We start from the raw sequence: 26,060 nt of genomic DNA, 5'->3' as shown, positions 1-26,060 counted from the left end.
TCCCTCTGCCTGGACCCTGCCTGACTCAGGGTATGCATCCTGCCAGTGGCTTGGATAACTTTGTGAGGCATTCTCTCTGAGTCCCCCTCCGCTCCACCCCTGCCTCCACTGAGCTCCCTGTTAAGTCCCCCATTACAGTCCTCATCCACCAGATTTGTCTCTGCCTGTGTCCCTGTCTGCTTCTCCACCTGATCTTGAGCTTGGCGAGGTTGGAGATGGCAGGCCCACCAGTCTCACTCCTAAATCCGAGCCTGGCTCAGGGGCACCTAAACATTTGGGGACTGAATCAATGAACTGCAATATGTTGAAAGCCTGGGAAGTAAAAAGCTCCTGAATTGGTCTCTGTGTCCAGGGCAGTTAATGCAGTCAGGGAGACCAGCCATAACTAGGTAAGAAGCTAATCAACAACAAAAGGCTTTGATAGAAGCTTGGAAAGGGAGAAGCTGGTTCTATCACAGGTTGTGTGATGAACTGCTTTAACTCAAGCCCTGGCGAAGCCTTTACAGGCACTTCCCTCCTCAGTGCTGAGAAATAGAGATTCGAAGCCAAACACCTGCATGGTCTAGTTCCGGCCACCTCTCTTGGGTGTGTTTTCTGAAAAATGGGACTCGCTACCTTCCGGGCCTGATCTAGTCGTCAACGAACTCAAATCTGGGAGGACACTGGAGGGCCACTTCAGCCATAGTGCTCATATTGTTTCTTCTCGTCATTGTTTCTCCTTTTCTTTTGCTCGCGCCCTCCGCCTTGCCGGCCTGCCGGCCCCGGTTTTCCGCCCCGCGACCTCCCACTGCCTCCCCAGGGCCCCTAGCCTTTTCCCTCCGCTCCGCCCCGACCGAGGAGGCGGGCCCAGATGGGCGACGCACCAATCCGAACGCCTCAAGCTGCCTCGGCCTCCCGCGAGTCCCGCCCCACGCCGCCGCCCGCCAATCGAGCTCCGCGCCCGCCCCGCCGGGCTGCCCAATCGTGGGCGGGCTGAGCCCCTGGCGCCCCGCCCCTCCCGCGCTCAGCGGCGGCTCCGCGGGCGGCCGCGCTGGGCCTCGGCATTCTCCGAGCTGGGCCGCGCAGCGTCTGGCGGGCGGTGGCGTCGGGATCGCAGGCGGTGGCGCTGCTGCTTGCGGGGGTGCTGGCCAGAGGCGGCGGGTGAGGCGGGTGAGGTGGGCGCCACCGGCAGGCCGGAAGGGCGCCTCAGCTCCGCCGGAGCCCGCGGAGCGGGACCCAAGACCGAGGAGGAGGCGGCTCTCCTGCTGCCTGGAGCCCGGCCCGGTGCCCGCCGGGAGGGGGCAGTGGCTGGACGTTCCCAGCCCGGAGAGGCCCCCAGAGCTCCCGGCCGCCCCCTGGGGGTGCCCTCAGCCTCCCCGGACTTACCTGCGCGGCTGCCTGGCACCCAGGAGCGGGAGCGTGGGCACGGCGTGGGCGCCTACCCCCGGCCGCCAGCGGGGCGGGGGCGGGGCCGCCCTCGGCCTCACCGGGCCGCCCATCGCCCTCAGTCTCACCGGTCCGCCCGCTGCGCCCAGTCGCGCGGCGTGAGCTCCCTAGGGACCGCGGCTCGGGATGCTGTCCACCAGCACGGCCGCTCGCGCGCCGCCCGCCACCCCTTCCCTTGACTCCTGGGCCATGCCCCAGTGTTTACATGCCGGTGAAGCCCCCGGCCACTCCGAACCCCTCCAAGCCCCAGCTCCCCGAGGGTGAAGCCAGCCGGCCTGCGAACTGGACTGGTAGTTCAGACCAGGGCCCTCCGGACTCAGATCCCCATCCACTCTGCCGCCTCAGCCACCATCTGGGCGGGATCCGGCTCTGGTGTTTTGAGGAGGGGGTGTGGTGTAGGGAAAGGAATCCTGGGGATTTCTGGCTCCCCCCCCCCTTTTTTTGGCCTTCGGGGCTTCAGACTCAGGGAACTCGCTCATGGCTTTTTTGATGAAGAAGAAGAAATTCAAATTCCAAACCACTTTCACCCTGGAGGAGCTGACTGCGGTCCCCTTCGTGAACGGGGTCCTCTTCTGCAAGGTCCGGCTATTGGATGGCGGGGATTTTGTCAGCTTGTCGTCAAGGTAGGAGCTGGGGCAGGCCTGCCTGCAGGGAAGGGAGATAATGAGCCAGATCTAGCCACTTGGCGAGTGTGGAAGTGCCTCTTGGGGTCCAGAGAGTCCTGGAGATTATGTGTGTCTGGGGCAGGTTTGCACAAGGCAGGACTGAGTGATCTGGGAGGTCTGGGCCTGAGGAAGCTGGCAGGGTGCTGGGCACCCATCTGCAGGTGACCAGCCAGATACCTGGGGGTCTGTTGTTTCAGCCCCCTTGTGGGGCCTTGCACACACAGCCCACAGTAGGCCCATTCTGCAGACTAGTATGAAGAGCCCAGCGGGGTTTGGGCTCGAAGGGCTGAGAAGGGGAGGAGTGTTCCAGGGCATCTTGCACCCAGCTGGCCGCTCGGGCTGTCATATGATTTAGAGCCCGGGCCAGCCACAGGTTCCCTGGCACTCCCTGGCTCCTGGGAAGGTCCAGCCCCAGGCACTCCTGGTCTGGCTGGAGGGTGGTGGCTGGATTTTGGCCTGCCCAGCCCCCTCTGAGTCACTGCCCTCTTCTGGCTGGAGCTGGGCTGCTTTGCATTGCAAATGCCCTTGTCAAGGAGGCTGCTGCCCTCTCTGAAAGAAAAGAGGCTCGGTCAAGTTTAGTTTTTGTGTTCTTCCCCATCCTGCAGGTCCAGCTGCCCGGCTCATTGCTGAGGGCGGCTGAGTTCCCAAGCTGCGCCCACTGCCTGGGCCCATCTGGGGTCACATAGTCCTGGAGTGTGACAGATGGGAGTTTGAGTCCTAGCTCGGCCACTTTGTGGGCCCAATACAGGTCTCTCTGTCAGAGTTGTGAAGAAGTTTCAGCAGAGAGAATGCGGTGCAGGGCCTGGCCCAGTGCCTGTGACCCACTGGCTCCCTTCCTTGGTCTGTCCCTTTGCTCCTCAGGCCTCCTTGTGGGCCCAGTTAGCTGGAGCTGCCTCACAGTTCTGAGATGGGGTGCCTGTTATGGATGGAGAAACTGAGGCCCAGAAAGAGGGAGTAAGTGGCTTGCCAGGGACCTCGAAGGAGGCAGTTGTCAACTGAACTTGGCCTGTTTGGAGACCTGTTGGATGAATCTGGTGGTCGAATGTTCTGCTGGGAGGAGGGAGAGGAGGCATACAGCCTAACCCAGATTTAGGAATCTCCAGTGTGGGACAGGGTGGGGTGCCTTTTCTGTGCACTTGGGTCCGCTCAGGCTGGGAGCTGCTTATCTGAGGAATTCAGACGAGGGCTGCCCTTTGCTGTGGGGGTGGGAGGCTGTCCTCGTTGCCTGGGAAGCCTGTGATCCCGTGGCCACCCACAGAGTAGCCCAGCCTTTCTGGGAAAGGGCTGTGGTGCTCAGAGCTAGGGCCTGGGGTCAGCCAGTGAGTGGCTGGGTGACCTAGGGCAAGTTAGCTAAACTCTCTGATTCTAAGAACCAGCAATTATTGGTGCTTTGCTCCCTGTTTCACTAGCACCTCTCACTTAACCTGTTGACTATGCCATGGAGCAGAGTGGAGGTTGGGGGAGGCCTGTAGTATTGTTATTCCCATTTTATAGAGGTAGCTCAGAGGCTCAAAGAGGGATTGATTTCTCTGCGTTAATACAGCAGAGCCCAGATTCAAACTCAGGATGCGCTTTTAGCCTGTTCTGCCTTTGAGCCTTAGTTTCTTCTTCTGTGAAATGGGAGAAGTCATACCCACCCCTAGAGTTGTGATGGGGAATGGGTACTGTATATACCATGTCTGGCCAGGCAGATTGTTGCAGCAGCTGTTGTTACTATGGTAGAGGGGCCCAGGCCCCAGCCCCTCCTAGGTCTTGGGGGGACCAGGTGGAGTCAGCAGAGGGCCTACATCTGACCTGAGGGCTGGGGGCAGGGTCTTGGATCCTACTGAAGAATTAGTATTCAGCCCCAGGCTGAGGTCTCAGCTGGCTTCCCAGGCCCTGGGGCCACTGTCACCCTACCTGTCAGCATTTCAATTGCCCTAAACCTGCCCCCTCATCCGGGAAAGTCTGGAAAGTTCCAGGTCTCAGCCCACAGTGTCTGGATTTCACCTCTCTCTCCCCTTCTTCCCTCTTGGCAAGGGGCCATGGATTCCCTGAACCCGGCTGAGCCTGCCTAAACAGGCTTTCCCAGCCCTCATCCTGGATGAAACCTGAGTGGCATGAGGAGGGAAGAGCTGACATTGAACCCCACACAACTGGGCACTTAGTGGGCTCTGGGTACCTGTTTGCTGCTGGGTATGTGTGGCTGGAGGCAACAGACACGTTGGGACCTGAGGCTGCTTTAGAGCTGCTTTGGCTTTTGCCCAGGAGATGGGGGTTCCTGGGTTCCTACCCTTCCACTCCCATCCCACACACCCTGGTCTGCAGCCTGGGAGCCCCTCTTCACAGCCCACCTCTCCAGAGGGCCAAGGCCCTATTGTCTTCGAGGTGGGGTAGGGTCAGGGGTGACGAGACCTGCTTAGTTTATTAGCACACTGTCCGTAACCCCAGAGACCCCTGACATGTCCCAGGGTGTGGGGGTGGTGGCAGCATGGGTGGTGTCTGAGCAAAGCAGGCCCGAGGCCCCACTCCTGCAGCAGCCACCCTCCTAGCTAGAGTGTTTCCCTGTGTGTTGGGTGCCATGGCAACAGCTGGGTACACAGCTCCAGCCTGACCCAATTTGAGCAGGTAGAACAGGTGGTACATTGCACTGTTCCCCAGCCTCATCTTTCTGAGGCCTCCTTATGAACCATAATCCTCACAGCTACCATGTTCAGTGCTACGTGCCAGGTGCCGTGCTGAGTGTTTTTGCACATGCTGTGTCTGTTCATCCTCTCGGCCATCCGGAGAGGTCACCTGGCTAGAAATGCAATTGGGAAAATAACCATTTTATCATTAGGGTTTAAGCTGCCTTTGACTGTGCATTATTAGATGCCAGGGACCTGCTGAGCACCTCGAATGCATGATCAGCTGAGTCCTTGAACCACCCCGTGAGCTGATGAGGAAATTGGGGTCAAGAGACCTAAAGTGATGGACCCGTGTCACTCAGCGAGAGAGTGGCAGAGCTGTGATTTAAATGTGGGCAGGTCCGGCTCCAAGGCCCTGCCTTGCCTTGGTGGCAGAGGGCTTGAAGTAGCTACAGCCTCATGTCATGTCCTCAGACTTTTGAAGGAGGTTCTTTTTAGTGGGTTGGGTGGTACAGGGAAATCCAGATTTGGATCATTTCAAGGCACTGGGCTAGATCCTGTGAGATCTGAGGAAAAGGGGCCTCGGGGCCACAGGTGGGGGTGGGGCTGAAGTCCACTGCTGTGGACTTGGTGCCAGGCACGGGCTGGCACTGGGGCACAATGGGCATTTGCCAACGTCTCTGCCTAGAGGCCTTCCAGCAGACGCATCCAAATGGCATCTGGGAGGCTTTCCTAGGGGTCCCAGGAGGGATGCGTCCCAGCCAAGTCTGGTGAGTCGGGAAGCAGTGGACCAGGCTGTGGTCTCCCTAGGGCAGGCTGGGCACAGGCTTCCAGCCTTGAGCCAATCTGTCTTTCAGGCAGGAGGAATCCCAAACATCCTGAGAGGTCTCTGTGCCGAGCTGGCACTGGTCCTGTGGCCTGCCCCATGCACGTGGCTGGTGGTGGGAGGGAGCGAGAGGGAGGCGTTGATTTACCTAACAGCAAGTCCTCTCTGGAGGAGACAGGCAGGGCGAGCCTCCTAGGCCAATGGATGGGGAAACTGAGGCTGGGGACAGAGAAGTCACTTGTTCAGGGTCACTTCATAGGAGGAGCTAATGGCACAGCCGGATGGGCTCTGGTTGGCCCTGACTTCTGTCCCCTCTGCAGTATCCCTCTTTGCACGAAGGGGCAGGCTGGGTCAGAAAGAGAAGAGGGGCCCCTCCGATGGCTCTTCCTGCTCTGCACTTGGGTGCCAGGCTGTCTAAGAAGCAGACTGTGTGACTTGGGCAGGCTCCCACCCGTCCTTTCTTTTTGGCAACTTTGAATTCTCAACTATCTCTTCGGTGGGGTTTTTATTTGGGCAGCCTTTTGAAAGAGGGCATGCCTGCTCACAATACAGGTACTGACTTCTCTCTGTGGGCCTGGCCTTGAGCAGGCCAGGACGGGAGACCTCCGAGGGATGTTTGGGATTTGTGGGGGGCATGAAGAAGACCTTGGACAGGTCAGCTCTGCAGCTGGAGGCCCTGTGCCCGGGCCTGGGGAGGCCAGGTCTTTGCACACACACACCACAGGCTTGGCTGGGCCTCTGCTTCCCCGAGGCCCTCTCCCTCCCTCCTTGGAAAAGGCTGCAGCTGCCACTTGAATCTGCTGCCCTGCGAGGCCTGCTCTCATGCACATCTTAATGTGGAGGGAGGGTCATGTGGAGATGGACACACAGTTCTGTCTCTTGGGCCCAAGGGTGCAGGGATGTGGAGGTGCAGTGGGACCCTAAGGCAGGCAGGACATCCACTTCCCTTCACAGATCGGGAGCTCTGGAGACCGAGTCGGGAGGGGGGAGGAGGAGGAGGGGGAGGAGGCTGGCAGGCACAGGTCCCTTTTCCACATTTACCGAGCACCCTCTTGGTCCTGGGCTTTCAGAGGTGACCGGGACCAGACAGCCTTGCTCCTATGGAGCTCCCCATGGGGTGGGGGGCAGTGTGCCTGCGGGCATCACAGAGGAAGGGCTTCCCTGAGGGAGTGACCCTTCATGGGAGCCTTGTGGGCCGAAGGGCAAGCCCTCCCTATCACAGTGATGTGCCCCATCCTGAAAGCATAAGCTCCGTGAGTCTGGGAAGAGGTCAGGCAGAGGGCCCCAGCTGGAAGACACTTGGTCAGTGATCTAGGCAAGGGGCTGGCATGGTTGGGGAATGGAGAGGGGCGGCACGGGGCTGGCTGCAGTAAGTGAAGATGGGGGTAGCTGGGCTGGACAGTTCCTGGCTTTGGGGGTCCAGCCGAGGGGCAGGGGGGCAGTGTGCCTGGCTTGCCGACTAGGATGCTGGCTCTTGGCTGCCAGGTGGCGAAGATGCCAGGGTGCCTGACCGGTACTCAGTAAGGGAAGTTGGAGTTGTGGCCTGGCTGGGCTGTGGCAGGCAGAGGGAGAAGAGTGGGCACACTGGAGAGAAGGTGGGCGGGTAGAGCCGGCAGGTGGGTTTCCTTGTCCTCAAGTTCCTGGCACCACACCCAGCACTTAGTAGGTGCTGGAAGATGGAAGTTCAGAGAGTGCACAGTGGCCAAATGCGGCTGGGGTTTTGTTGCCCTATACAGTGCTCTAAGAGTTTCTGACAGCATAAACAAAAATCTTTTAAATCAGAAGATCGAGCAACGGTGTCACGTGGCAGCATCTGGCCCAAGGGGCTTTGCGCTGCCTCCTCCGTGGGCTGCCTGCTCTGGGCTCCTGCTGACCCCCTGCATGCCCTTGGATCCCTGACGGTGGTCTGCCTCCCTCATTTACTCGGGCCAGCCTGGTCCCCGGGGCCCTTGTTAAAGGCCTTCCGTGCACAAGCTGGGGCCTGAGGAGGCGGGTGCTTGTGGAGAGATGTCTTGCTGGCAGGCTGCAGAGACCACCCGTGGCAGCCAGGCTGTGGCACCAGGCCAGCTGCGGGCTCCCTCGGGGTCAGCCTGTGCGTGGCCTTGGTGTCTGCTCCTTGAGCCCAGCCTTTGCCGCCAGCTGGCCACACCATTGGCAGGTGCCACCCTGGCAGCCCCTGCCACCTGCCTGCCAGCCTGGCTGTGGCAGAGCCCTGACCCGAGGTGATCTGGCCCTGTGGAGCCAGGGCTGTTCCCCGAGGCCTGTTCCTCACTTTGATCTCTGTTCTGGGAGCTACTCTGGCCAGGGGTTCTTAGTAGCAACCACACCGTGTGTCGGAGGGCCCCGAGTGCCTTTGAACTCTGCTTGTTCACTACCTGGAAGTCCTGACTTGCATTCACGAAGCCCTGCCTGGACCTCACGATAGCTGCTAACATGTCTGCTCACGGGCCTCGCGAGCCTGGGGACTCAGTATGTGGAGTCTGGTGACTGCTGTGTGGTGACCCTGCGGTCACTTGCCCGCTGCTGGGAGGAGCAGTATAGCACCCATGGCAACCAATATAGATTTATCCTCATCTCATCAGACAGCCACGGAAAGGTTTGAGCAGGAGAGAGACATCAGATTTGCTTAGAACGAGACCTGGAACTAATTTGGGGCGAGGGCTGTCTCTCTTCATTATCCACTTGGCCTGGCAAGTGCTTTGGGTTCTGGGGCTACCAGACCTGCCCCCACGGCCTCAGATGTGCTCTGTGACCTGAGGTCTATCACCCTTGGGCCTTCTGGCTCTCCACGAGGTCACACTGTGCCGTTGGTGGCCTTGGTGAGGCCTGAAGCTGCCCAGCCTGTGCCTGGCCTTGGTGTCTGCTTAGGACTGTCGTTGCAAACCCTCGGTCTCTGCTGTGAGCTTCTTTTGGTGGCCTGGGCTTGGAATGGCTCTCAAATGCAGGCCTGGAACCACCCCACCCCCCATCTGCCCAGATGTCAACTGGGAGTGGCCAGCCTGCAGTTGGGAGGAAGGAGCCCCGATGGAGGACGTGCCGCCTGTTTGTTCAGGCTGATGGCTTGCCCTGCACAGGCCTGGGGAGGACATTCCCGTCCTCTGCCTCTTGTCGCCTGTTTGACCTTGGGCAAGGGACTCAGTCTCTAAGCCTCAGGGGCTGCTGGTGTCTGCCTCGAAGTGTTCTTGGGAGGACCAAGTGAGATAATGCCTGTCAAACGTCTAGCTCGGCTCCTGGCACATGATCGGGGCACTGGATGCGCTGCCGCCCATCCTTCCACCCCTGGCTGAGTCAAGGTGGTGGGCTGGATGGCGCACCTCAGTTGCCCTTCTGTGGCAGCTGGAACTTCCCTGTGGGCCAGGACTGACTGGGGTGCTGTCTCTGTCTCATGATTCTAGGGGTGCCGTGGGGAGAGGCTACTTCCGGAGGGGTGGGAAGCAGGTGAGGAGCACACCTAGTGTCTAAGGAGCTGGGCCTCACGCTGGAGCTCAGGGTCCCCAGTGGGGCCTGTGCACTTTCTTGCCTCTGTTGGCTTGAACCTGCCCTGTCTTGGGGTGCTTGGCTCCGAGCCAGTGAGAGCTGGCGTGCTCCCGGGGTGGGGCGGGACTAGGGTGTAGGGGGCTTCTGCCTGCGGGAAGGGGCCCTCTGCACAGCCAGTTCTGGGACCCACTCTGGCAAGCAGAAGACCGCCCCCCACGTGAGGCAGAGGGCAGACTCTGCTGGGGGACGGGGGAGCAGGGGAGAAAGCCAGGGGCCCTCGGTGGGTGGCAGGCCCCTGGTGCTCCCTGACTTTTACCACACCTGACTTTTCTAGTTGTTTGCTTCTGCAGTTGCCTTGTCCTCAAGCTCCCTTCCCCCGCTTCTTCACCTGGCTGAACTCCTGCTCAGCCCGAGAGCCACCTCCTCTGGGAGGCCTTTCCTGGCCTCTTTTGGCCTTGTACACCCCTGTGGGCCATGCGTCTTAGCTCCTGCCCCAGACCGTGGGCAGGAGTGGCCTCTGTTGCATCTTACTCCTGGGGCTTCCTGCTGAGGGTTGGCGCTGGCGCAGGGCTGGAACTTTTCTCCCTTGGCCCTGAACCAGTGTGGGCGCTGATGGTGCTGGACCAAGTGCCAGTCACCGCCAGCTGCTTGGGCCCAGCCCCTCCCCACCCTGGTGCGGGAGGTATCAGCGCGTGTCAGGAGCAGCCCTCGCCTGCATACCATGCAGCTGGGCACTGCCTTGGGCTCAGAGGCTGCGATTGAGAGGCAGCTGGCCGCACCAATGGGTTGTGTCGCGTGGCCCCTGTGTGTGGAGTGGGGATGCTCCTGGGGGATGGGGAGGCGGCGGAGGCTGGTGCCTGCCCCGGGAGGCCCCTCGGCAGCTACTCACTGGCTCTGTGACCGTGGCCAACAGCCTTGTCCTCTCAGCCTGGGCTTGCTCCTCCATCAAGTGGGGTGCGGGTGCCCATGTGGGGGCGGGAGGGCTCCCTAGATCAGGGCGACCTACTTGCACAGGGCCCGGCACCCGGCAGCTGAAACCAGACTAAACGTGCTGGGGAGGGCGCTGGGGAAGGCAGAAGTCTGCGCCCTTTTTGCACGCAAGGCGCCCTTACTTCCCACCACTTCCTCTGCGTGAGTGCTGGACTCTCTGCAGACACACAGAGGCAGCACACCTGCGGCCCCCCGACCCCCAGGGACAAGTTCCTGAGCACCTTCTGTGTGTGGGGCCCCCGTGCAGCTTCCCGGGGTTCCAGCCCCGCCCCGCAGTGCCCTGCCCCGCAGTGCCCCGCCCAGGAATGGATGCTGGGCTCCGTCCCAGGGACAGTGGGTGAGTAGGTTGGGGTGGAGGGGAGAGAAGAGCAGCACAGGGCAGAGGGAGGCAAGGGCAAGAGTGCTGAGCAGGGAAGAGCTAGTGGCCTGGGGGCTCGGAGTCGGGGGAGGCCACGGGGGAGGGGCTTGGACTTCTCTGACCAGGGACCCACAAAGCGGTGTGAATCAGAGTCAGAGTTGTAGTTTAGAACCCCCGAGGGCAGCCATGGGGTTGACCACTTGGGACTCCACATTGTAGGAGGGGAGGCGGCTGTCAGCTGAGAGGAGCGGTTTCCCACCTCTGTCATCATGGAATGATTAAAAACAAAACTCGAGCCTGCTGCGCAGCAGCCGGTGCTACTCACAACAAGGACAGTGTCGCAAACAACCTCGAGGGAAGGAAGCCAGACACAAGAGCATGCTGTGCGGTGCCGTTTATATAAAGTTCAAAAGCATTCTGATTAAAAAAACCCATCCTGATACGAGTCAGGATGATGTTGTCTTTATTGGGGTGGCGGTCATGTCTGGAGGGGACTTCTGGGACCTGTAAAGTCCTGCTTCTAGGAGGCTGGTTACACAGGACTGCTCTGAGAGCCAGCCAGCTGTGCACTGACGTGTGCACGTGTCTGTGTGAGAAAGGCCTTGAGACACCCACACCTTTGATCGTGCTGGGCACCTGAGACCCTGGAGGAGGTCCTCAGGTCTTTCCAGGGTCTTTCTGTCAGGGCAGCCTGAACCATCCCTACCCAATAAGCATCACTTATGAGCCTTAACTCAGCAGTTGCCAGCAGTCTTCTCTGGCTGGGAATTTTCCTCTGCCTCTTGCAAACCCTGGCAGGGGCTGCTGGGTGTGGGGCTTGGCGGTTCAGAAGGAGGGCGGGCTCCCAAGGCTGCCAGACCACCGGATCTCTCTGAGCCTCACTTTCCTCTTCTGTGAAATGGGGTGATGAGCTCCTTCTTGGTGCTTGGATTAAGTGGGTTACCACTCCCCTGCCCCAACGCCCCCGTTAGGTGCCCAGCATAGCCCCCGGCACAGAGTAAGTGCTCAGGAAAGGCTGGCAGTGGTTGGTATTAATGCAGGGCAATCATTGGAGAGGATCCAGGGGTGGGAGCAGGAAGGAAAGGTTCACCTTCCTCCTGCTCTCCCCTTAATTGTTTCTCTTCTCTCTTCCTATGTTTCACCCATTCAGCAAACATTTGTGATTAGAGCCAGGCTGCTGCCCTGGCCCTGCACTGGGCACTGGGTCCAGCATTGGCTGAGACAGCCATGGCCCCTGGCCTTGGGCCCATGAGCCAGGGGAGACCATTAGACACATCAGCTCTCCAAGCAGTGCTGAGCACGGTGGGGGAGGGGCAGCATCAGCCACTCCTGCCTGCTCTGGCCCTGACCGCTGTCTATGGGGATGGGCCTTTGACTGGGTACTCTCCCTGAATGCGAGAGAAGGCCTGACCCAGGGCTCCAGCACCTCCTAAGGGTTTTCTGTCGGCTAAAGAGGAATCACATGGACCTGGGTGAGAATGGCCATGCCCCTTTTGGATGCAGACAAGACCAAGGCCCAGGTTTGTTTCCCAGTGTCCCACTCAGGCCTGGCTCGTAGTAAGTGCTCAGTTAATGTGTGTGGACTAAGTGAATGACAGGGGCAGCGATTAGCCCAAGGTCAGTCCATGAGTCTGCAGGAGAATCAGCTGTCTGGGAAGGAGGTGGAGATTGGTGAGTCTGGGCCTCCTGGTCCCACCTGACCCCGAGCCCTTTGTCTTGTGGTTGGAATCTCAGAGAGCTGCTGAGGATGGCCAGCAAAGCAGGTCTTAGTCTGTGCTGGTTTTGTGAGGAGACGTGACTCTGGCTGAGTGGTCCCTGATTATTCCTCGGTCACCTCAGAAGTCCAAGGAGCCGTGGGGAATGCGGTGTGGAGCAGTGGGAACACCTGGGGGCAGATCCAGAGATGGTGATGACCTCTGACCCCTCAGTGACTACAGAGAGCTGGAGAACATGACCTGACCACAGCTGGAGGCCCCTTTCCTGGAGGTGGAAATATCAGTGGAAGAAGGTCTAGGGTGGCCCTTATTGGGAGCAGCGCTGTGAATATCACTAATTTAGTCATCAGAGACTTACTGAGCACCTCCCATGTACCAGGTGCCATCCTTAGGACATGGGAAGCAGCAGTGAGTGAAACAAAGGCCCTGCCTCCAGGACCCCTGCGCTCTGGGACATGGAAGCCTCCTTACGTTTTCACCATTAATAAGACCCATGTCCAGAAGAGGAAGTAATTTGTCTGCAGTCGTTGTGGGGAGGGTGCTTTCAGGAAAGGCTATGGGGTTGGGTAGGGGCTCAGAGGACAGGGACATCCCTGTGACTCACTTGAGTCCAGCTATTCAAGGAACTGGGCTCTGGGGATGGGGATACCTCCCTCCCGTTTCTTCCCTTCCTTGGGTGATTCACACACCACCCAGGCGTGAGTCAGCCAGGAGTGGCCTGAGCATGCCTGGGCTACCTGCCCGTCCACCTCCCAGGACGTCCCAGCCAGGTTCAAGGTCTGGGGAAATGTCCTGATCCATGGTCCTGGGGTGGGGAAGTGGGGCCTCCATCAGGGCCCTGGCTTCCTATTGGACCATCTGTCTCAGAGTTACTTTCGATGGTAGCGGCCATATCCCCCTTTCAGTGTGAGTGTCCTCTGGGTATGTGCCAGGCCCTGTTCTCTCATTAGGCCTTTTAGCAAACCCGTGAGACAGGGTAGGGCAGTGACTGAGGCCCAGAGAGGTCGTGTCCAGTGAGTGGCAGATCCTGGCCTTGGTCCCCAGCCTATCTGCCTCCTATACCCTTGTCTTGTGAGTGAGTGGTCCCGCTGGGGATCTCGGGCTCAGGAAGGGAAACTCCCTGTGCACAGCCAACCCCACAGCTCCGTGTTTTACAGTCGTGGGTTCTGGAACGGAGGAGGGAACATTGCCACTATAGCCCAGCTGCGGCTCCTTGCTTTGAATGTCGAGGGCCTGGGCCCAGTTTAAGATTCTGAGGTCAGACAGCTATGGGTTCAGATCAGATCGCGGCCTTCTCCAAGCCAGACCTGGGGTCGGTGGCTTCTCTGCTCTGAATCTCAGTTTCCCTGCCTGTGACGTGGGGATGATGGTAGCTACCTCCCAGGCTTGGGGTGTGGACTCCAGGAGGTCAGGCAAGGAGAGCTCTCAGTTCAGTGCCCAGTAAGTAGGAAATGCCCAGGAGGCAGGAAGCTGACATTATGGACTTTTATAGGAACATTTCCCCACTCTCCCTTCGATCCTGGATTGACCAGGCTTGGTCCCCAACACCAGCAGGTCTTGACGAGTTTGGTCCAGTGCCCTGCCCCACTGACCGTACACTTTGACCTCATGACCACCCCTCCTTTAGGATAAGACTGGTCTCAAGGCTGCCTCTTCCCTGGTATTGAGACTCGTGAAGGGTCAGCCCACAAAGCGCAGGGACATTGACGGCTGCTGCTGTCCCCTGAGAACAGCTTTTCTATCTTAGAGCATCTTCCCAGCGGTCCTGCAGGGCGGTGGGGGTGGGGGGGGGCTCCTGAGGTAGGGCTTGGAGGTGCAGTTCACCCCTCACCTCTTGAGTGACCTGCGGACTCCCTGAGTGTCCATTTGCTCATCTGTGAAGTGGGTGCTGATCGTGTCTGCAGAGGGTACATGCTTGAGCAGCACCTGGCACACGGAAGGGTACCTGGGAAACAGGAGCCAGGCTGGGCCACATTTGGTGATGGGGGCACCTTCACCCAGGTGCCTGGGTTTGGACCAGCACTTGGTCAAAGCCAGCAGTTTACTTTGGATTCCTTTCAATGGCCTGCTCTCCTCTTGGGCTGTGCATCAGTTGAGAATAGCATGCCCACACATTCGCCTGGGTGATAGGGAAGCTCGAGCTGCCTGCAGAGCCTGCCTCTGGGTCCAGGCACCTCTGCGAAGGCAGAACCAGGGAGGCAGCGTGCCTGTGTCTGTAAAATGGGGAAGCCAGCATCTGCCCACTTTGGGTTTTTTGATGCGGTTCCAGGTTACCGGGCTGGTGAGTAGCAGGAGTAGAACCCAGGTGCCTCTGACTCCAGAGTCCTTACTCCTAATACTGATGCCTCTCCACCAAGCCTGAGTGGCTTGACTTCTGGGAACTTCTTGCTGCCTCATCCTGTCACAGGAGGAGGGGCTGGCTGTGTCAGAACGGCAGCAAGCTGCTTCCCCTGCACGCAGCCCTGAATTCCTGGCGGGAGCCAGATACTGCTGGGCGGCCACGTTGGCCACGTCACTGGAATGGAGGCTCTACCGCCCTGCAGCCCCTGGACAGATGCCTTGCCTGGTCCCCAGGGTGGGCCCCTCCCCAGGCGGCTGTACTCTCTTCTCTTCAGGGAAGCACAGGCAGATGTTGTCGATTTAAATTGTTTCCTTATTAGACTCTCGCCTTTCCTGGGCGAGACCCAGCCTGGGCTGGGTTTCATCAGCCGGGAACCTTGATTGCATCACTGTGACTGCTTGCTCTTCCAGAGCCCCGGCCAAGGACCAAGGTCGGGGAGATCACGGAGTGGGTGTGGCTGAGGAGGTGCAGGCTGGACGATGTGACTGCCCGGCCCAGCGGGGAGGGATTCATGCGATGGGGCCTTGCTCTGGTTATCTCTCATCATGGGGGCAGAAGGGGAGGAATCCGGGGACCAGCCCTTTCAGGAACACAGGAGGGCAGTGGGGCTGGGAGCCCCTGGGGTCCCACTCAGTTCTCATGGATATGCCCTCGCTTAGCCAGGTGCCCAGCTCCTGCCTCAGAATCACCTGGGAGCTGGTTTAAAAAGTCCAGTCCAAGGCCTGCAGCAGTGGTTCTCAACCAGGGGTGACTTTGCCCCCGGACAGTTGGCAATATCTGGAGACATTTTTGGTTGTCACAGCTGGAGTTGTGCTACTGGCCGGATGCTGCCAAACATCCTGTAATGCACAGGACACCCCCCCAAAAAGCAGAACGGCTTAAAATGTCAGTAGTGCTGAGGTTGAGAAACCCTGCCGTAACAGAGTCTAGTTCTGGCAGGGCCTGGGAATCTTCATTTGTGACAAGCCAAGGAATTTTCAGTGTTGACTTGAGTCTGAGAAGCTCTGTCCTCCCAGGCCTCACCACCCCCATCCTTAGATAGTGGCCACAGTTGAGCTGCCCGCTGCCAGGCAGGCTCTGTGCTGGGTATACGGTGGTGACCAGACGGATGTGCAGACGAGTACTTGCAGCCAGGCTGCTGGGGAGGTGAGGGACTGAGGGTGGGTCGGGCTGGAGCCCTTCCATGGCTCCCCACTGATAACCCGGTTTCCCTTCTCTCAACTTCCTGCTCTGAGACCACTGCTGGCTGTGCCTTCACTCCGACTCCGGGGAGGGGCCCCAGATGGTCCCTGTCTATGAGGACCCTGCAGGCCGTGGGCAGCCTGTGGCCAGGAGGTGGCTCCCATGGAATTGACCCCTCATCATCTGCGTGATGGAGACTGGGGGGTGCTAACGCTCTGAGATCTTGCTGCATTTCCTGGGCAGTGAGGCTGGTCTGGGCCAGGTGCTAGGGATGTGGCAGTGAGCCACCCTCGGGGAGCCACGGAACCCGGACTCTGGGGTGGCCTTTTGCTGGGAGTCCCAAACTTCCCCATCTGAGAGGCTGAGGATGGTGGCTCACTTCAACCTGGTCTGCTGCCCTTCACAGCCTTTGAGGCATCTTGAGTTGTTGGGGCCCTGGGAAGAAGCATTCCCTCCTCTCAGGTGTCCACTTACCTTCCTGCTTCTGAAGGAAACCAACATGGGGAGGAGGTGAAGGTGTGGCCTTGGGTCAGCATCCAACCCTGTTGTTCTGTCCAACCTTGCTTGGACTTGTTCTGCCCTTCTCTGGACCTCAGTTTCTTCATCTGTAAAATGGGAATGATAATGGCACATACCTCCTAGGCTTGTGGTAGTTGCTCATGTATATAAAACACATGTCCTGTAGAACAAGCTCAATGAACAGGACTGGGTTTTACTGTTGATTAATTAAAGATGAACCTGGGAGGCAGGAGCGAGTGTTCTAGAGTGAGGGTCCCGCTCTGTGCAGCTCTGTCTTGAGCTCTGGGGAGGCAGTGGTGGCAGATAGGTGCCATCTGTGGGGCCCCGATGGTGGCCAGCTGCCTTTCTTGGTCACTGGCACGTGGTAGGGCAGGTGCTAGAAAGATGTGGCTGCACACCCATCGTGCCGGTAGAATTCTCTGCATCGCCTCTCTGGGTGAGCAGTGGGGAAAGGAGCTGGACACGGCACCGCAGGGTCATGCGACAGCCCCACGCGGTGAGCAGTGTCACCCTTTCACAGATGAAGTCCAGGCTCCCGGTGGTGGGCCCCCGGGTCACTCATGCAGCCCTGCCCTCACCTGCCTGATTACCCCCCTCCCCCTGGCCTTCTCTCGCCTCTTCCTGAGAGCCACTTCCTTCCTTCTGGGTCTTCCTGGGCTCTTCCCACCACCTGGACCATCTCCCTGCATCTTCACCCAGCCAACCGCAGCCTAGAGGTCCCAGCTATGGCGTCACTGCCCCGACCAAGTCAGGCCCCCAGTCTGTTCCGCTTCCTCGCAGCCCCTTCCACTTCCTTGGAGGCTGGTGGCAGTTGTCAGTTGCTTTTTGTGTGAGTCTGTCTCCCCACTCAGCCGGGGGCTCCTGAGGAGGTCTGTTCCCGTTGTGTCCCCACACCCACGTGGGCCTGGCACCGAGCCGGCGTCCACAGTGAGGCTTTGTGGATGCATCATAGAGGCCCTGGTCGGGATCTGGGGCCAGGGGAGCTCCGAGGGAGACACCAGCCTGGTAGGATGCTCTGCTCTATTTCAGGACAACCCAGAAAGAGCCGAATTCTGCCAGCGGGCTGTGGTGGGTGGAGAGGGCTCGCCCTGCCTCTCTGGGATTTGGACATCTAATTGTGTATCTTAAAGCTAAAAACAAAACTCCCCTGAAAACCCAGTCTCTGTAATTACCTATCCCTGGCAGCATGGAGCTGGGGACTCAAGCCCTGAAACCCCAGGCTAGGGAGGCCATCTTCATCTCTTACCAAGGGGTGCCCGGTCCTGCCGGCAGGGTGAGTGTGGGCTCAGGCCTTGAATCAGGCAGATGGGCATTCAAATCCCTTTGCTTTTGACCAGCTCTTCTAACCTCACACTCTTTTCTCATTTTTCAATTTCAAGTTCAATTACAGAAACAATTCTTGGACAGACACGAAGACAGTGGCCCTGCGGTTCCTCACCCCACCTTAGCCAGACCGGCTCCGAGCTCCCTCCTTCCTTCAGCCATTGTCTTCTCCTGCCCCCTTGCAGGTGGAACAAGCCACTCGGCTTGGGAGCCCGGAGTCCAGGGCTCTGGACGGTGTCCTCTTTGGGCTTGGTGCCATCATCTTTACATTTCAGTTCTCAGCACATCCTGAGCCACTTTAGCGGGGCAAGCGGGGGTTGGGGTGGGGGGCGGATGCACAGTCCTGTGTGTTCTTAATGAGCATCTTCTGTATGATTTTTCGTCATAGATGCTCATTTGTCGTAAGTTTTTCACGCTCTTCCTCTTTCTGGCTCACTGCACCTGGGGAGTTGGGGAATGTATGCAGAGATCCACGTTTCCCACACAGGCCCTGTCCCTGCCCCCGGGGCCACAGTCGGTCGAGGTCATGGCTGGTGTCAAGCGGTGCTCAACTTTCAGGATCCTGGTCACCCTTCAGGGCTCTTGGCAGTGCTGCAGTGGGCCTTTGCTGTTCCTGGGGTGGCTTTTTGGCCTCTAGCCTCCTCGTGCCTTCTTTTTTTAAATTTTTTTAGTAAATTTATTTACTTATATTTATTTTTGGCTGCTTTGGGTCTTTGTTGCTGCGCGCGGGCTTTCTCTAGTTGCGGCGAGCGGGGGCTACTCTTTGTTGCGGTGCGCGGGCTTCTCGTTGCGGTGGCTTCTTTTGTTGCGGAGCACGGGCTCTAGGCGCGCGGACTTCGGTAGTTGTGGCGCACGGGCTCAGTAGTTGTGGCTCGCGAGCTCTAGAGCGCAGGCTCAGTAGTCGTGGTGCACGGGCTTAGTTGCTCCGTGGCATGTGGGATCTTCCCAGACCAGGGCTCGAACCCGTGTCCCCTGCATTGGCAGGCGGATTCTTTTTTTTTTTTTTTTTTTTGGCAGGCGGATTCTTAACCACTGCGCCACCAGGGAAGCCCCTCCTCGTGCCTTCTTAAACATGTCAGGCACATTCCCACCTCAGGGCCTTTGCACTGACTGTTCCTCGTGCCTGGACTGCTCTTCCCCCAGGCGTCTGTGTGGGTCACTCTCTCACCCCCTTCAGCTCTTTGCTCAAATGTCACCTTCCCATTAACACCTTCCCTGGTCATCTTTCCCTCAGGCGCCCCCAACCCAGACACTGCCTGCCTCCTTCCCTGTTCCTTTTTCCTCCACAGCACTTACCACCATCTGTGTGGTTTTGCCTTATTTTGTCTGTCTCCTTCCTGCTGCCAGACTGTAAGCCCCTTGAAGGCAGGAATTTCTGTTTTGTTCACTGTTTATGTCCCTAGGACCTTCAGCAGTACCTGGCACCTAATAAGTGCTTAGTAAGAGGTTTTTGAATGAATCAAGCCCCTGAGATTCCCTCAAACCTGGCCTGGCAAGCTCCCACCTGGGGCTCATGGTCCCCTGCTTGGCATCTTAATTCCTGTCTTTTTTTTTTTAATGAATGCCCCCTCACCCCCACCCCTGAGCCTGTGCTCATCTTTCATCTCCCCCCATTATCCCTGCCCTGTGCCTGAGAAGCCATACCACCTGACTGAGGGTGCCCAGCTCCCTCTCTCCAGAGGGCCCTGGAGGCGGCTGCGGGGCTGAGTCCTGGCTGTGCCATCTCTGGCTCTGGACGCAGATGGACCTGGAGTCAAGACCGGGCTCTGCTCCTCACCACTCTGTAACTGTGGATGAGTTTCTCAGCCTTTCTGAGCCTCATTTTCCTCATCTGTAAAGTGGGCCACGATAACACCCAACTTGCAGCGTTCAAGAGTTCCAGGCAGCACACAGTAGGCCCACAGGGAATGGCCACTGCTGGGGTGTTTGTTTTTATCCCTGCTGTGACCTCCTGGGGTGGGCCAGGGCGAGGCTCTGAGCTTCTTCCCATGGGAGTGGTGGCATTTAAGAGTGTGTGTTTAGAGCCCTGTGGAAACATGAGGGAGGCCCAGGGCTGATCCCGTGAGCCCTGCCCCTGCCCACCTTCCCACAGCGGGAGAGGAAGCAGCCTGTTACCTGAGCCTGGGAGGGCTCCGCATGGCTTTCTCTGGCCAGGCCTGCAGGAACCACGGTCAAGCAGGCTTCCTGGCCAGGTGTTCCCATGGCAGACTCACAAAGGGGAAGGGAGAGAGCCCACAATTCGATATCGGCTTTTGTTCCCAGACACGAATCCCCCTAGCTTTCCCTGCTTTCAGGCTTGGGCCTTTGGCTGCTTGGGAAGTATTCTGCTCTTTTCACCCTTCCATTCACCTCCTCAGGGCTGCTTTCAGCCTCTGCCTAAAACCGGAATCCATAATGGCGAGACAGAGGCACCGTCAGAGGAAGACTCAGAGTTCTCACCATGGCCCAGCATGACCTACCCCTGTTCCCTCGACAGCCTCGTCCCCTCTGCTCCCCTCCCCAGCCCCATTCAGCCGCTGGCCCCCATGCTGCTTCTCCACTTGCCAAGCTTGTTTCTACCTCAGGACCTTTGCACTTGCTGTTCATGCATCAGGACAGCTCTTCCCCCAGTCTTTGCTCAGCCCACATCCTCACTTCACTCCAGACCTTGCTCAGACGTCACTGCCAAAGGGCTTTCCCTAACCACCTGCCCAAAGTAGCAGCCCCCACCTTCTCATCTCCATCCAGTACTCCCTACCCACCTTCCTTGTTCTGTTTTCTCCATTTTTCTCTCTTTATTTGAACTACCATGTTTTCGTTTTGATAACAGCTTTATTAAGATGTAATTCACAGACCACACAATTCACCCATTTAAAGTGTACAATTTGGGGGCTTCTGTCGTGGCGCAGTAGTTAAGAATCCGCCTGCCAACGCAGGTGACACGAGTTCAAGCCCTGGTCCGGAAAGATCCCACATGCCGCAGAGCAACTAAGCCCGTGTGCCACAACTACTGAGCCTGTGCTCTAGAGCCCGCGAGCCACAACTACTGAGCCTGCACGCCACAACAACTGAAGCCTGCGTGCCTAGAGCCCGTGCTCCGCAACAAGAGAAGCCACTGCAATGAGAAGCCCGCGCACCGCAACGAAGAGTAGTCCCCGCTCACCGCAACTAGAGAAAGCCCGCGCACAGCAGCAAAGACCCAATGAAAATAATAAAATAAATTAAAAAAAATAATAATAAAGTATACAGTTTGGTAGTTTTTAGTATATTCACAGAGTTGTGTGACCATCACCACAGTCAATTTTAGAACATTTTCATCACCCCAAAAAGAAACTCCATACCCATTAGCAGTCGTTCCCATTTTTTCCCACCTCCCCCATCCCCTGGCAATCATCAGTCTTTCTGTCTCTTATGGATTTGCCTATTCTGGGCATTTCATAGAAATGGAATCATACAACGTATAGTTCTTTGTGACTGGCTTCTTTCACTTAGCATAATGTTTTCAAGGTTAATTCACATTGTAGCATGTTTAGGTGCTCAGTTTCTTTTGATTGCTGAATAATATTCCATTGTATGGATATACCACATTTTATGTATCCATTCACCAGTTGGTGGACATCTGGGTTGCTTTCACTTTTTGGCTTTTATGAATAATGCTGCTGCGTACATTTGTGTACAAGTTTTTGTGTGGGCATATATTTCATTTCTGTTGGGTGTATACCTAGGAGTAGAATTGCTGAGTCATATGGTAACTCTATGCTTAACCTTTTGAGGAACTGCCAGACTGTTTTCCAAAGCAGCTGCACCATTTTACATTCCTACCAGCAGTGCGCGAGGGTTCCAATTTCTCCCCATCCTCATCAACACTTATTATCTGTCTTGATTATAGCCATTTTAGTGGGTGTGAAGTGGTAACTCGTTATATAGTTTTGATTTGTGTTTCCCTGATAGTTAATGATGTTGAGTGTCTTCTCATATGCTTATTGGCCATTTGTATATCTTTTTTGGAGAAATGTCTGTTCAGATCATTTACCCATTTTTAAATTGGGTTGTTTGTCTTTATTATTGAGTTGTAAGTGCCCTTTATATATTCTAGCTACAAGTCTCATCATATATATGATTTGCAAATATTTTCTTTCATTCTTTGGGTTGTCTTCACTATTTTGATGGTGTTCTTTGAATCACAAAATTTTAAAATTTTTATGAAGTTCAAAATATCTATATTTTTCTTTTGTTGCTTGTACTTTTGTTGTCATATCTAAGAAACTGTTGCCGAATCCCAGGTCATGAAGAGTTACCCCTATGTTTTCTTCTAAGAATTTTATAGTTTCAGCTCCTAAACTTATGAGTTACTTATTGTATACGGTGTGAGAAATGAGTCCTGCTTTATCCTTTTGCACGTGAATATCTAGTTGTCCCAGCAAGGTTTGTTAAAAAGGCTCTTCTTTCCCCCATTGGCACCCTTGTTGAAAATTAACTGACCATATATGTGAAGGTTTATTTCTGGACTCTCAATTCTATTCCATTGATCTATGTGTCTATCCTTATGCCAGAACCACTCTTTCTTGATTATTGTAGCTTTGTAGAAGTTCTGCATTCAAGACATGTGAATCCCTTAATTATGTTCTACTTTTTCTAGATTGTTTTGATTATTCTGGTCCTTTGAATTCCCAAGATTTAGGATCAACTTGTCAATTTTCTGCAGAGAAGCCAGCCGAGATTTTGATAGGGATCATATTGAATTTTTAGATCAATTTGGGTGTATTATCATCTTTTTTTTTTTTTTTTTTTTTGTGGCTGTGTTGGGTCTTCGTTGCTGCACGCAGGCTTTCTCTAGTTGCAGCGAGCAGGGGCTATTCTTCGTTGCTGTGTGTGGGCTTCTCATTGCAGTGGCTTCTCTTGTTGCGGAGCATGGGCTCTAGGCACGCCAGCTTCAGTAGTTGTGGCTCGCGAGCTCTAGAGCACAGGCTCGTCGTCGTGGTGCACGGGCTTAGTTGCTCCGCGGCATGTGGGATCTTCCCAGACCAGGGCTCGAACCCGTGTCCCCTGCATTGGCAGGCGGATTCTTAACCACTGCGCCACCAGGGAAGCCCGGGAGTATTATTATCTTAACAATATTAAATCTTTCAGTCCACGACTGTGGGATGTCTTTCCATTTATTTAGATCTTCTTGAATTTCTTTCAGCAATGTAGTTTGTAGTTTTCCAGAGTATACGTTTTGTACTTCTTTTGTTAAATTTATTCTTTTTGATACTATTGTAAATGAAATTGTTTTCTTCATTTCATTGTGGATGCTCACTAGTACTGTATATAGAAGTAACTGATTTTTGTATATTGCAACCTGGCTGAACTCATGTATTATAATAGTTTTTTTAGTGGATTCCTTAGGATTTTCTACATACAAGACTAAGTTATTTGCCAAAAGAGGTAGTTTTCGTTCTTCCTTCCCACTCCCAGCAAAATGTAAGCTTGTCCCTGCTGTGGCCCCAGTGCATAGAACAGGGACTGGCACACGACTGGTGCTCAATTATTTGAATGAATGAATGAGGAGAGCCGCCATGGCTGGGTCAGATGATGCTCCAGCCCAGGGTCGCCACTCCTCCTTTGGCACCTGCTTCCTGAGGGTCCCTGCCCATGTCCGCTGGGGGGTTGGGAGCTCTCCCTTCCTCCCCCTCATCTCTAGCCCTGACCTTTTCTGTTTGTCCCCAGTCTGCAGGGGTTGCTGGAGCTCACCTTCCTAACAAGGTCAGAGCATTTTGGGGATTGGCCCCAGCCCAAGTTGCACAGTGAGTGTGAGGCTGCGAGCCCAGGTCTGCCCGACTGAGTCCTGTTGCTTCTTGTCACAGCCCTGGCAGGATGTGGGGAAGCCTTGGTCCCATCCTCAAAGCCTTGTGGGGCTAGGAGGGAGCTCCTCATAGAGGCTTGGCTCAGGGGCTTTCATTGGCCGAGAAACCAAGAGTATGTTTGTTCCTCACTCATGCGGTTCCCTCTGCCAGGAACCGTCTCCCCCGCTTGCTACTCCCCCCTCTTCATTTGGGTCTGAGCCTGAATGCCACCTCCCTGCAGCCAGTCACCTTCCCTGACTCACCCCTTCCCCCACCCTGTCCTGGTGACACTGAGTCATCAGTGGGATGACCGTCAGATGTCAGTCTGTGAATCAAGTCCACCGCAGCGTCCAGCACCTGGCACATACTTGGGACTCAGAGACATGGGTAGACACCTCGGGTGCAGATTAGGGCGCCGCTGGCTCCACAACCCCAGGGGGTTCTGTCTGCCATGCTTTCCCGAGCCCCTGACCCGTGAACCACGGTGATGGCTGAGCGCTCTGACTCTGCAGTTGGACCGTCCTGAGTTCAGATCCTGCTTTGTCCATCACCGGGGGTGTGACCTTGGGTGGTCTCCGGGAGCCTCAGTGCCCTCAGCTGTAGAAGGGGTGGCACAGAGTCTCCTTCCGGGGTTGCCGTGAGAAGCAGGCCAGCCCGTGTTCAGGAGATGCTCAACCTGTGCTGACCCTCCGCCCACCGGCCCCCGTCTGGCCGTTAACCCGAGCCCCTCCGGTCTCCAGGGTGTGGAGCGATCACTTCCTCAGCTGTCCACTCGCTGTTCCTGTTAGGTGGGATGAGGCTGGAGATCATGCCTCGTACGCCTGCCCCTCCCTTCCTGAGCGTGTCCTGCCGTGGCAGGGGGGCTCATTTCCACCACGTGCCGCTGCTGCCCCCGGGGCCCACCAGCCCCTGAGGCAGCTGGAGAGGCTTGGTGGACTGCTCCCACTGGCTCCCACTCACTCCCAGGGCACAGGGTGCCTCCCCAGTGGGGGGGGTGCTGAATTGGTGGGCTTGGTCGTCGTGCTCCTCAGGTCCAGGAGGCACTCCAGGGGCTGGAAAGCCAGCACCACCCCCCCACCCCGCCCTGACCCAGCGGGGAGGGTTGAGCATGTGGCACCAGAGCCAGGCTGCTAGGGTTCAAGTCCCTGTTCTGCTCCGCCAGTGGTGGGCCTCGGGCCGGGGTCTTAGCCCTAGAGCTCCCGGTTTCTTTGAACGTGAGCTGGGACTACGGGTAGTAGCTGCCCCAGACAGTTGCTGGGAGGGTTAGCGTAACCTTGGATCGCCAGCACTTGGAGAAGGCTCCTGTGGCAGCTGGTTTTGTGAAGTGCTTTGGGTGGTGCCTGGCACATAGAAGTGCCGTATGAGCATTAGCTGTTGTTGTTATTATTATTATCATCATCATTATTACTGGTGAAGAAGGGGGCTCTGGAGCCAGGCAGCACTGGGCTGAGGGCCAGCTGTTTCCTGGCTGGGCAGTACTGGGCAGTGTATCTAGCCTGAGTTTCTTCATCTGTAAAAAGGGCTGGGAGTCCATCCTGGGAACACCGTGTGAGGCTCACTTGAGATGGCCAGTGGCAGTCCAGCTGGGGGGAGGTAACGGCAGCCGAAGGAGCTCCCGAGACCCCAGAGCAAGGTTGCGGGTGGGACAGGCAGTGCTGGAAACAGACAGCTGCCCCCAGCCTGATCTCACCCTCGCCTTGTGTTTTTTCATTTTTTAATTTTTATGTTTTTGTTGTTTTTTTTATAACACGTACGCAAGCAGATTCTTGTTATGAAAATACAGTCACTTTGTGATACAAAGTGAAAAGTGAGAGCTTCCCTCCCTGTCCCAAAGGCAGCAGGGCCCTCACCTCCCTAAAAGTGGACCCTGTACCCTTGTGCTCACTGTCTCTCTGACCCGCAGGGAGGAGGTGCAAGAGAACTGTGTGCGGTGGCGGAAGAGGTTCACCTTCGTGTGTAAGATGAGCGCCAACCCGGCCACCGGCCTGCTGGACCCCTGCATCTTCCGTGTGTCGGTGCGCAAGGTGAGAGGCCAGGGGGCACTGGTAGGGCCACGGGGCTACTGGCTTTAGGCCCATCCCCTGAGTGAGTCAGTCAACCCCTTGTCCTCCTTCCCTGGGAGTCAGATTGGGGGGTGGGGTGGACTGGGGAGACCCATGAGGTCCCTGGGATACCCTAGTCATCCTGCTGCCTTCGTCTGTTTCCCATGCAGGAGCTGAAAGGCGGGAAGGCTTACTCCAAGGTAAGCAGGGCCATGTGAAGGGGTGGCGGGGTGGGACGGGATGGGTGGATGGGACAGGCATGAGAGAAGCTCCTAGACGAACCTCCAGCCGCCTCTCTTGCCCCAAACAGAAGACGCCCTGCCCTCCATGAGATGTATTACTTTTTTGAAATATCTTTTTTTTTTTTTTTTAATTTATTTTTGGCTGTGTTGGGTCTTCGCTGCTGCGCGCGAGCATTCTTTAGTTGCGGTGAGTGGGGACTACTCTTCGTTGCAGCGCGCAGGCTTCTCATTGTGGTGGCTTCTCTTGTTGCGGAGCACGGGCTCTAGGCGCGTGGGCTCAGGAGCTGTGGCTCACGGGCTCTAGAGCGTAGGCTCTGTAGTTGTGGTTCACGGGCTTAGTTGCTCCTCAGCATGTGGGATCTTCCCGGACCGGGGCTCGAACCCTTGTCCCCTGTATTGGCAGGCGGATTCTTAACCTCTACACCACCAGGGAAGTCCCTATTTTTTTGAAATATCTTTATTGATAGTCTTTGCACTTAACATAAAGGCAGTGGATGCTTGTTGCAGCACAAATGGGACAGAGGTTTTCAGAGGGAAAGGGTGGT

At 56.7% G+C, this 26,060-nt stretch overlaps 1 protein-coding gene across 1 annotated transcript in view; it reads left to right on the top strand.

Annotated features, from left to right (window-relative positions):
• The first annotated feature begins 1,004 nt into the window (after nucleotides 1–1,004).
• The window catches only part of EEIG1 (estrogen-induced osteoclastogenesis regulator 1), a 36,954-nt gene continuing 11,898 nt past the window's right edge, over nucleotides 1,005–26,060 (top strand). Inside the window, exons 1-3 of the mRNA XM_007194620.2 lie at nucleotides 1,005–2,048; nucleotides 25,135–25,255; nucleotides 25,444–25,473. Of these exons, the coding sequence (XP_007194682.2) occupies nucleotides 1,903–2,048; nucleotides 25,135–25,255; nucleotides 25,444–25,473 (297 nt within the window). The 5' untranslated portion in view covers nucleotides 1,005–1,902. The remainder of the gene's footprint in view (nucleotides 2,049–25,134; nucleotides 25,256–25,443; nucleotides 25,474–26,060) is intronic.

Source organism: Balaenoptera acutorostrata, chromosome 6 (assembly GCF_949987535.1).
Source record: "Balaenoptera acutorostrata chromosome 6, mBalAcu1.1, whole genome shotgun sequence".
Lineage (NCBI taxonomy): Eukaryota > Metazoa > Chordata > Mammalia > Artiodactyla > Balaenopteridae > Balaenoptera > Balaenoptera acutorostrata.
Note: the sequence above shows the minus strand (reverse complement) of the source record. Positions and strands in the feature narration are given on the sequence as shown.